General features: G+C 52.3%; 1 protein-coding gene across 1 annotated transcript; it reads right to left on the bottom strand.

Annotated features, from left to right (window-relative positions):
* Positions 1-4,551: 4,551 nt before the first annotated feature.
* LOC124636027 (serine/arginine repetitive matrix protein 1-like) lies at positions 4,552-6,499 on the bottom strand. Its single transcript, XM_047171984.1, has 2 exons — positions 5,320-6,499; positions 4,552-4,802 (listed from the first exon to the last, which is right to left on the bottom strand). Exons 1-2 carry the CDS (start codon positions 6,497-6,499, stop codon positions 4,552-4,554), a joined length of 1,431 nt encoding a protein of 476 aa, XP_047027940.1.
* Positions 6,500-11,786: the final 5,287 nt, after the last annotated feature.

Here is an 11,786-nt window from a genome sequence, read left to right as displayed (position 1 = left end):
TTCCTTTGTTAGGAACTATCTGTGATGATTTTGAGTACACTGGTAAATCAGCTGTTGATACGTCGGCGGGTTTACTCGTAGGGAGGCCATATGGGGGAGTGGTCATTCTATGGAGGAAGGGAATATTTGAGTCTGTGTCCATAATAGACTGCCCAAGCTCACGTCTGGCTGCTATAAAGGCTATTGTTGGCGGACGCTCCATTATTATAATTACAGTATATATGCCTACTGATTCATTAGACAACTTGCCTATTTTCACAGAAGTCCTAGGTGAGATCAGTGCAATTGTTGAGAGTGGTGTATTGAAAGTGTTTTTATTATGGGTGACTTTAATGCGCATCCTCATGAGCTGTTTTTTTAGGGAACTCATAAGTTTCTGCGCTGATCAAACCTGGATTTGTGCCGATATTGAGAAACTGGGCTATGCGGCCAATAACTACACTTTTGTTAGCCAGGCACACGGGTGCAGAAGATGGTTAGACCACTGTGTTGTATCTTCATCAGCGTGGCAAACTATTGTTAGGGTAGGCATAGTAGAGGATGTATTCTTATCTGACCATCTACCACTTTACATTGAGTGCTGTAATGAGGCCTGATTCTCGCCATTGTGACGTGACCTGGGGTGAGAGGGATGACTCGCAAATCACAAAATATCGTAATCTATGCAATGACAGGCTGCGGAACATCGGTCTTCCTCATGAATTTCAAAAGTGTAGTTATGGGTCCTGCAACTTAGTTGAGGATAAAAGTGTCCTGGATAATTTATACCAAAACTATTGTAGATATCTTGAGTAACGCAGCTATAATGACGAGTGAGAATGTTAAATCTAGACCAAGGAGAGGCAGAGTGCTGTGTGGCTGGAACAAGTATGTTCGAGATGCTTACCGGGAGGCCAGGCTTAAATTCAAAGAATGGGTAGCACACAATAGACCGTCTTCTGGAGTTAAATATGATGAAATGTGTGAGACGCGAAAGATATTTAAGGGTCGTCACAACTGGTGCCAGAAAAACAGGGAACGAATAAAAATTGACTATTTAGCTGAACAAAGAGCGGCAAATAGTTTTAGTAAATTCTGGAAAGCTACGAGTAAGCTGGATACTAGGCCTTTTTTTTTTTTTTTTTAACGACGTAAAAAATCATCAAATGACCCCTCCCGCTGTGGGTTAGCAGCGGTGAGGGAGTGTCAGACTCTTACTGACTAAAAGCCGTCGTGTTCCGTCGTAGGCCTTCTTATGTGCTAGGGCCGCGGTACCTCTTTCGAACAACCCGCAGCCCCGGCAGGCCTTGGCCCTGCTGGGCCCCGCTGGGGTTGCTGACATCTCTTTGAGGAGCGCGTGGAACAACGCGCGCCGCCGACACGGGTCTGTTGTCTAAAAACAGACATGAGCGATGAGCCACCCGAACTCACCGCCCACAGACCCACGCCTACGGTGGCCGGGAGTCGTCTCGCGACACCCGGCGCCCGTGGTGTCTACCTGCTCCAGCGCGGCGGCCGGGATGAGAGGTGCGAACTCTCTGACGTTCCGCCGCCTCCTTCTCGAGCATGACTGCTTCGCAGAAGGAGGCGACGGCATCCCATTCCCTCTCGCCCCGGACCATGGCTTGAACCAGGGCCGGACGCGAGAGGTCGCCGCCGCCTAAAGCCTCGACGAGGACCCGGCGGTGCCCTTCCCACGCAGGGCACTCCTGGACTGTGTGGTCCACCGTGTCCTCGGGGCTATCCGCACAGTGGTGACACCCGGGCGCCTCCTCACGACCGATTCGATGCAGATACCTCCCGAAACAACCGTGTCCGGTGAGGACCTGCGTCATGCGGTACGTGAGGGCGCCGTGACTCCTCCCGAGCCACTCCTCAAAGAGGGGACTTACCGCCACTATGGTGGCGTGCCCTGCACTGGGTTGCGACAGTCGCTCCCTCCAGGCCACCATGACATCCCGCCGGAGCTCTGCCCGCTGCGCGACAACTTGTCGCGGCAACGGGGTTTCCCCCCGGCGCTGAGCCTCCTCGCGCCAGTCATACAGGCGCAAGAAGACTCTCGCCTCCAGATCCCACGGTGGTAGTCCGGCTAGTAGGCCAGCTGCTTCGCGGGAGATCGTGCGGTACCCCCGGATTAGCCTAATGGCTATCACCCTTTGGGGCACGTTCAGGTAGTGTACAGCTCGCGGCCGTACCGAACGTGCCCATACCGGGGCCCCGTAAAGGGCCATGGACCGCAAGACTCCCGCGTAGAGTTTACGGCAGGGGGCGTTTGGGCCTCCCAGGTTGGGCAGGAGCCGCTTGAGGGCAGCACCTGTCTTCTCCAGTTTGGGGCCCAAACGTCGGAAATGTTCGACGAAGTTCCACCGGCCGTCGAGGACGAGTCCTAGGTACTTCATCGCCTTCTCGACGCCGATGGTAACCCCTCCCACCGTAACTTGGGAACCTGAAGGTGGCGCGTTCCGAAGCCCATGAAAGCACATGGCCTCGGACTTGTGCAATGCCACCTCCAGTCCCAGCAGCTGGATCCTCTCAACGACTATCGCAACCCCGCGCGCCATTATGTCGGCTGCCTCCTGGTGCGACCTCCCTTGTGCCAGTACCAGCGTGTCGTCAGCGTAGCAAACCACGCTGACGCCGCTAGGGAGGTCGGCGCGCAGCACCCAGTCGTAGCCGATGTTCCACAAGAGCGGCCCCAGTACCGACCCTTGCGGAACACCGCACGACATCTCTCGCCGGTTCCATTCCCCATTGTGACCGGGGTAAATGATGGACCTATCCGACAGATAGGCCTCGACCACGCGACGAAGGTAGGTCGGCACCCGGTGGTACCGGAGTGCCTCCCTAATGCAACTCCAGGGAAGGGTGTTGAAGGCATTGGCGATGTCAAGAGACACCGCCAAGACGACCCCCCCCCGGGACACAGCTTCCCCCGTCGTGAGAGATCTCACGCGTATGATGGCGTCCACCGTTGAGCGCCCCCTGCGGAACCCGAACTGGTTGTCCGCGAGGTCCGGCCCCATCCCCCCAAGGTGCGCAACGAGGCGGTCTGCGACAACTCGCTCGAAGAGCTTGCCCACCTCGTCGAGCAACACGATGGGCCGGTATGCGGACGGTGAGTCCGCAGGGCGCCCCGGCTTCCGAATGAGGACCAGTTTCCCTGTTTTCCAACGAAGTGGGAACTGGCCCCTCTCCATACATGCGCTGAGAAGCCCCCTAAGTCGAGGCCCGAGAGCCTCAAGGGCCAGGACCCAGGCCTTGCCAGGCACGCCGTCAGGCCCTGGGGCGGTATTTTTGGCTTTCAGCCTGGTTACCGCCACTCTCAGGTCCACCCCAGTCACCTCGGGGACATCGTCGTCGTCGGATGTATGGTCCACAGTCGACACCGCGGGTTGCGGAACCATGGGCGGGGGAGAGTGTTCCCCGCGCGAAGGGAACAGAGCGCTCACCACCTCCTCCACCAGTTGAGGCCGAAGACTCTGGGTCAGCGGGGGGGCCCATGGGCGGAGCTTACCCCGTACCATTTTGTAAGGGCGCCCCCACGGATCTCTGTCCAAAGTCCCCAGCAGCTCTGTATTGGCCACGTCCTTGGCCTGGATGATGGCCAATTGGAGGGCGGTCTTCGCAGCTCTGTATCCCTCGTACAGTTCCGCTTCCCTGGCCTCTGCATCCGGAGGGCGGATGCGCAGCCTGCGGTGTCTGGTGTACAGGTGTCTCGCAGCGACGCACGCCTCACGAAGGGCCGCAATCTCGCTGGACCACCAGTACACCTGGCGTCGGGCGCGACCTGGCAGGACTCGGGGCATGGCCATGTCACAGATCTCGGACATGGTCTCCCGGAACCACTCCGCCTCGTCGTTGATGTCGGCGGGCCTGTCCGGTGATGACACCCAAGCCCGCACGACTGAGGCTTCCAGGAGAAGCTCCCGGTCAAGGTGCTTCAGCGCCCAACGTGGACCACTCGGGGTCTGCAGGACCGGCGCGTTTGGATTTTGGGCGGAGACGTCAAACCGAATATACCGGTGATCGGAATAGGTCTCCACCCCCTCCTCGACGTGCCAGTCTAAGACACGCGGTAGCAGAGCGGGGCTGGCGAACGAGATGTCCACTACCGAGTCGCCCCGCATCCGTACACACGTGGGGACAGTACCCCGATTGAGGACGACCAGGCCTGATTCCAGCGCCCAGTCCTCCACCATCCTTCCCCGCGCGTCCGTGTGTCGGGAACCCCAGGCCAAGTTCTTGGCGTTGAAGTCCCCTAACACTAGCACAGGGAGGGTGTAACTTCCGACGACGACAGACAACTCCAGGAGGGAGTTGTGGAACTCGGCGAGAGTTCGGTTCGGGGAGAAGTATACCCCCACAACAACTATCTCCCCGAACCGTGCTGCGACCTATATGATGGTCACCGAGCCGCTAAGGTCCTTGACCCAGTCATCCCTGGGAAGGACAAAGTACGGCTCCGCGACCACGGCGATGTTGATCGACCACTGCGCCATGCTTTGGAGCAACAGGTCCTGGGCACGGGCGCAGTGGTTGATGTTCGCCTGGAGGAAGCGTAGTGGAGCCGTTTTAGAATTCCATCACGTCTTCCTCCTCTTCAGGCCCAGGAGCGGGCACCGCGGCAGCAGCAGCAGCAGCGACTTCGCCGGAGGTGGCGGCGGCCGCGGGAGCTGCGGCAGTGGCCACCGCGTAGATGGCGGCTGTGGCGACGATGGACGGCCGACCCTTGCCCCTGGTCTTGACGGGTGGGGTACAGGTCTTGCACCCGGTGTTCGGCTGGCCTTCCAGCAGCCGCACATGCAGTGCAGTGCGGCGTGGCGCTGCAAGACACGGCCTTGTGGCCGGGCTGACCGCAGCGGAAGCAGAGGGCGCTGCGGTCGACCGAGGTGCAACGAACTCCCACATGGTGCCCAACGTGGCATCGGAAGCACCTCAGTGGTCTGGGGTCAAGCAGCTTGACCTGCGCCGACACCCAGCCAACCAACAATCTTCGGCCGTCGACGATTGTCTTGGCTGCCGCCACGGGGCAGCTCACCGTAACGGTGCTCGTGCCCCTGAAGTCGGGACGTAAGGTACCCGCCTTGACTTCATCGGCGGAGCACCCACCCGTCCTAGCGACGGCGGCCACCACCTCCTCCGTAGTGACCGAGTCGTCCAGGCCCATGATGCGCAGATCCGCGCACTTGTAGGGCCTGGAGACTCGGGCATCGTCCGCACTTATGGACTCTCTGAGCCTCTCGGCTAGAGCGTCTGCGGTGGGCCCGCTGGCCGCTCCCGGGACCTCCAGCATTCGGGCGCCCGTTGCGGTCACCCTGAGCCGAAGGCCCTCGGTGATACCCAGCTCAGCTAGGTCCACCGCCTCCTTTGCCTTAGCGAGCACGTCGCGGTACGATACGCCCCTCTTGACCGCGTCCGGCTGTAGTGTGAGCACCACAGCCGCGGTCTTAGGGGCGCGTAGTTGAGCCGCGACGGCTCGCTCCTTGCGGCGCTGCCTTTGGGCTTTCTTTCTGGCCGCCTTCCCTCTCTTCTTCTTCTCCCCCACCACCTGCCACTCGGATTGAGTGGGAGGGGAAGTAGTCGCTGACGGAGTCGGCTTTGGGGGGCGTCTCGCCACTGGTGATGACGATGGGACCGGTGCTGGGGGTGGCATCGGGGTCCTCTGAGCCCGGACCGCCGTTGCAGCCTTTGGCTTCGGCTGGGCGGCTGCCCTCCTGGGCGGTCCGATCGGCGCCGCGGCGGGGGGTTCGCTCGGTGCCGATGCTGCCGCAGCTGCATAAGAGGCCCTTTGGGCTGCTTGGGGCTTCGGCGCCGCGAGGGGAGGGCGCAGAACTCTGCCCTCCAAGACGGAGAAGCGAGCCTGGAAGGCCGCCATCTCCCGCCGAACCAGGGCCAGAACCTGGCTCTCCCCTGGAGAGGACTGCGGTTGCCGCGGGGTGGCCCCGCTTCGCTCCGCCTCCTGCTCGCGCATCCTTTCTATCTTCGCCCGGAGACATCTATTCTCCTCTACGAGAGACCCCAAGTTGGCCGTGAGGCGAGCTACCTGCTCCTGCAACTTGGCCAGCTCGCTCTTGGGAGCCAAGCCAAAGTTGCTCACCGCTGCAGCGGTGATGGAGGCGGTAGCGGCCTCAATCGCGCTATTACGATTGGCCTTCTTTCTCTTAAGGGTCACCTCTCTGAAGGCGGACTCCACTGTCTTCGCGAAGTCCGCCCTCCTCTCCCGGTCAGAGCCGAAGGCCGATGCGTCCTCCTCAGAGGAGCTCTGGTGGTCTCCTTCGTTGCCCCTCTCGCGAACGAGCCTCCTATCGGCCTTTTTGGCCGAAGCTCCGCGACCACCGGAGGAAGACCCCAGGTCGTCCGCCTTCCTCTTGAGGAAGGCCTCGACTCTGTGGTCCTTCTTGCTGCGGGGGACTGTGAAGTCTCCCGCAGTTTCCTCACTGGATACGGACTCGCAGTCCGAGTCCGCATCCCACTCCCTATCGTCTTTTTTGTTTGGGTTTTTTTTAATATTACTATCCATATACGTCCCACGAGTATGAGAGCAAGTACCTGTCCACCCCGGCAGTGGCCTCATACCGGGGCAAGCCTACATACTGTTGGGGGCGGCTGGCCCCAACAGGTGGGAGCGCTAACGACCGTGTCCCCCACGGCCATTCATCCCCTCGCCGCGCTCCCGAAACTTGGGATTAGGTGGTTTTTTATCTAAGAGGTGTCCTTCCTCTGGGCCGGGCGGTTAAGCCAAGCCCTCGGCGGCGGCATTAGACATGCCTCCGTCTGCTGTCCAGCCATCCCGGCTCAGCAAACCCACCAAAAGGTTTGCTCTTCGTTGAACGAGGAGCAAACGAGCGCCGCTTCAGTGCGCCTGCACCTCTGCGGGTATGGCCGCATCCTTGCCATGTCCACAAGCGTCGACTGGTCAGGAGCGGCCCCTCCCTGGGTCCCTCTTCGTCTGGCTTCTCCCCTGAACCTTTCCGGCATGAGTGACTCTACCGGCAGAGCTCCAGGATCCCAGAAGCACGCAAGCCCCACCACGACGACAACGTGGGGACACCCTCGGTGGGGTGGATACTAGGCCTGGGCTGCCGGTGAGCGTTGGTGGAGTAAACAATCCAGAGCATATTGCGAGTATGTTTATGGAACACTTTAAAGTGCGATCACCTTTAGGCCCCTCAGGTACTGTGACCGATGCTGAGTCTCTCCGTGAGGGAGTGGAACCGGTAATGTATTTTTCGACAAAACAGGTCAGGGCTGTAGTTAAAAGCATGAGTAGAGGAAAATCACCCGGACACGATGGACTCAGCATCGAGCATTTTAAGTACGCTGGTATTCACCTGCCGAGAGTACTGTCCTTGTTTTACTCAATGTGCATGAGTCACTCATATCTACCGGCAGAACTTATGAAATCTATTGTAGTACCGATCGTCAAAAACAGGACAGGGGATATCTCGGACAAAGGTAACCACCGGCCAATCTCTCTTGCAACTACCGCTGCTAAGATTTTAGACAGTATGCTTGATTCATGCTTGGAAAAATATCTGAACGTGCACGACTCACAGTACCAATACAACTTTTCTAAGTTTGTATGTACTTTCTAAGTATATCTTAGACACCACTGACTGTGTTTCGGATGGCATGTTAAACTGTAGGTCCCGGCTGTCATTGAACATCCTTGGCAGTCGTTACGGGTAGTCAGAAGCCAGTAAGTCTGACACCAGTCTAACCAAGGGGTATCGGGTTGCCCGGGTAACAGGGTTTAGGAGGTCAGATAGGCAGTCGCTTCTTGTAAAGCACTGGTACTCAGCTGAATCCGGTTAGACTGGAAGCCGACCCCAACATGATTGGGAAAAAGGCTCGGAGGATGATGTGCACGACTCACAGTTTGGGTTTCAACCTGGACTGTCCACTGAAAGTGCAATTCTAAGTCTAAAAAATACTGTCCAATATTACACAGATAGGAAAACGCCGGTGTACGCTTGTTTCCTGGATTTCTCCAGAGCATTTGACCTTGTTTCATATGATGTGCTCTCGAGGAAGCTGAGGGACAGGGGTGTACCGGTGGAAGTACTTAAATTTCTGCAATATTGGTATACTAACCAAACTAATCAAGTGAAATGGTCCAACATTCTCTCTGAGGCTTATGGGCTGGAGTGCGGGGTGAGGCAGGGAGGGTTAACCTCTCCCAGACTCTTTAACCTCTATATAAATGACCTCATAGTCAAGCTCAGCGGCTTGCGTGTCGGCTGTCGGGTGGGTGGGGTTAGTATTAACAGCATCAGCTACGCGGACGACATGGTGCTGCTGGGCCCGACAGCGGGATCTATTGGAGAAATGTTGAAGGTTTGCGAGAACTACGCCTCTAGGCATGGGCTCATTTATAATGTAAAAAAATGTGAGTACAAGGTCTTTGGGGTCACCGGTAAGTGTACGAACTTTTTACCCAACTTTACCCTAAATGGCTTGCACGTAAAAAGAGTAAATCAGTTCAAATATCTGGGACATTGGCTTACCGATGACCTGAAAGACAATGTAGATATTGAGAGGGAGCGCAGGGCATTGGCGGTCCATGGTAATATGTTGGCTCGCAGATTCGCCCGTTGTACGGACCAAGTCAAAATAACACTTTTCAAAGCGTATTGTCAGGGGCTGTACACGGGTGGTCTGTGGATCAACTATGTTTTTATATGATAACAATGTTTTTAGAATGCTCTTGGGACTGCCCCGGTTCTGTAGTGCGACAGAGATGTTCACACAGAATCGCACTGATGGCTTCCACGCCATCATGCGGAAGAAAATAGCATCGGTAGTAGCGAGAACCAGAGCCAGTGACAACAGTATTCTGGAAACAGTGGCCGAGAGGGTGTTTTCCCCTTTATTGAGACATTTTGTGGAGAGGATGGCCGCTTGAAAATCTTGTTTTTCATCCTCTGTACAAGATGACTCAAATTCTGTTTTTGTTATTTTTAATTTTGTATGTACTAACACTAGATATAAGGTATATATGCTACTAACATTATGGATTTTTTGTTATCCGATTTTTGAAAATAAATTAAATTATTAATTATTAATTACTTTTGATGCATAATTTACCAATAAATAGATAAAAAAGTTATATAAATGAGGATACAATATCTGTAAGTATCTGGTGTGTACCAGAAGCAGTCACGGCACAATACAAGTTTGAAGGAGATTTTTCTAGTTTCACTGAACATCAACTAGAATTCATCAGTAAAGTGATATCAGAACAAGACATTAAAGTTAAGAAAGCAGTTTTTACAGTAGTTGGACAACCTGGTGATAATTTTGTGGGGCATGTGAAAAGACTGCGACTACGAGGGCTGCCTTTTAAGTTGTGTCGTTTGAAATAAGTGTAGATAATCCAATATGTTATTACCGTTTATTATTTTTTTAAGAATACCCAGCGATATTTAATGCATTTTTGCATGCATTCAAACCAGTTTTTGAATATTTATTTCATTCCAAAGTGGGGGTAGTCAAAACGGCCGATTTGTATACGTTAACAGCTTCTTCAGGTGTGCTGAAAGGTAATCCACGAAGAATTTTCTTAATTTTGGGGAATGTTTTAAAATCATTAGTGCTTAAGTTAGAGCTGTATGCTGGATGGTCCAATATTTCAACATTCTGGGAACTCAAAAACATTTTTTGTTTGGCAACAACTTTATTTGGCGGGCGGTGTGCGAACTTGCATTGTCATGGTGCAGTATCATTCGACGTCTTGATAATTTTTCCTAAATTCGGTGACGACTTTTGGCAAACAAACAGTGGTATACGAGTCAGCGGTAACCGTCTCGCGATATTTTAGTACAATAGTGGCGACATGATCACCCTTTGCCAAAAACGAGGCAACCATATTTTTTTAAAGTGCTCTGCGAGCGTACGACTTTGGTCGGTTCTGGCTCGTTTTGGAAGACCTAGACAGCTAACTGCTGCTTAGAATCTGAATTGTAAGCGTATATCCAGGACTCGTTACCACTAACTATATCATAGACCTGCTTTGACTCTCCTCGGTCGAATCGCTGCAGAGTTTGACTTCACCAACTTACTCGGGCTGTTTCTTGGTCGTCGCTAAGAAAATGTGGTATCCAAGGAGAGATAGGTCTATCTTACTCCAAGTTCTTCGTGTAGGATATTTTTGACTGTGGTCCCTGAAATGCCCACGGATGCCTCTATTTCACCATATGCTACATATCCGTCTGCGAGGATTAGCTGCCGCACAGCCTCGACATAAACTTGCACCATGGCGGTTTTTGGACGACCTACACGTGGCTAGTCACTGAAGCTAGAGTACCCAGGTTGAAATTCTAAATATCAGCGTCCTGCGGTCCTAAGGAATGGTGCTACATCACTAAATACGGAACTAATCTTTTTAAAGCACTGAAGTCGCGATAATCCCCTTTTAAAGTTGTAGAAAATTATCGCACTCAAATTTTCCTTAGACACTTCCGTTTTTGCTACCGACCTGTCACCTTTGAATGGACGATACAATAAAACTATTCGAACTATTCAAAAACATTCTTTTGTTTTCGAATTCTAAATTCAAAAAGATTAAAATAGCGTATACATACTTTTTTAATAATCGCGGGAGGTTACCAAACAACAGAACTTAAAAGGCAGCCTTACGTAGAAGGAGAAAATGGTAACCTGAACATGTTTATCAAAGTCGCTGCTTCGTCTGAATTGGCTCGAGCAGCAACAAATGCTGACTTTACCTTCCGTAATGAGCATATCATGTATACAGAGATTTTGCCTAAACTAGTGCAGCTGCAGAAAGCAGCAGGGGTCCCAGAAGAGGACTTATTAAAACATGCGAAGTGCTACGGGTCTCTCTATGAACCTCCAAACGAAACTCTAATCTTAGAGGACTTGAATGAGGTTCAGGTTACAAAATGTTAAACAAGCATGAGACCTTATCCAATGAATGTGTGAGAGGCATTTTAAAAAACTTTGCACTATTACATTCTCTTTCACATGTGTTCAAAAATAAATACCCTGAAAAGTATGCGCAAATCACAGACCAAATGTCTGAAGTGTGGACTACAATTTTCAACGAAGAAAGATTTGCAGGTCAAGCAAAATACGCGGAAGCTGAAATATTGTCAATTCTTGACGATAATACTTATAAAGATTTAATTGAAAACAAATTGAGCGATTTCATGTATTTGTTGCCCAAGATAATAAAACAAGAGGGTAAAAAACATTTAGTGATTCAGCAAGGCGACGCGTGGACCAACAATTTTATGTTCAAAATTGTAAGCATTATTTTATTGAATTATTTTTCATTACAATATACGTCTAGACTTTATTTTGAAAATGATTCCTCTCAATCTGTCGTTGAAGCAACAGTTTTATTAAATAGGCTGTATTCTGACGGAATAACTGGCGCTTTGATCTTTCTTCCAATTGTTATCATCAAAAATAGCTGAGCCTCAAATTGTAAAAAATCTTAGATCTCTGTTGCAGTGGATGTATTTTTTTTGGTGAATGCTTTAGTTAAGCTTATTCTTAGTAAAAATTTAACAGGAACGTGGTGTGGTCATATAATCCGCTCCCCCGCGCTATTGTATTCCGTCTCTGGCATTAAACATGCTATTTCTATACCTGGTTTAATTGCTTTAGAATAATTGTTACATAATTTGCACAACAAATGTTGTTTAGTGTTACAGCAACACACGTTTAGTGTTAAAATTATGCCTTCGTCCCGAGATAACTACTTCCCGCACCCGAATAAAAAAACTTTACTTTTGTTCACAGGGAGATGACTCAATCGAAACCTTAATGATTGACTACCA

Source organism: Helicoverpa zea, chromosome 13 (genome assembly GCF_022581195.2).
Source record: "Helicoverpa zea isolate HzStark_Cry1AcR chromosome 13, ilHelZeax1.1, whole genome shotgun sequence".
NCBI lineage: Eukaryota > Metazoa > Arthropoda > Insecta > Lepidoptera > Noctuidae > Helicoverpa > Helicoverpa zea.
This window is presented reverse-complemented; position numbering and strand designations above follow the sequence as displayed.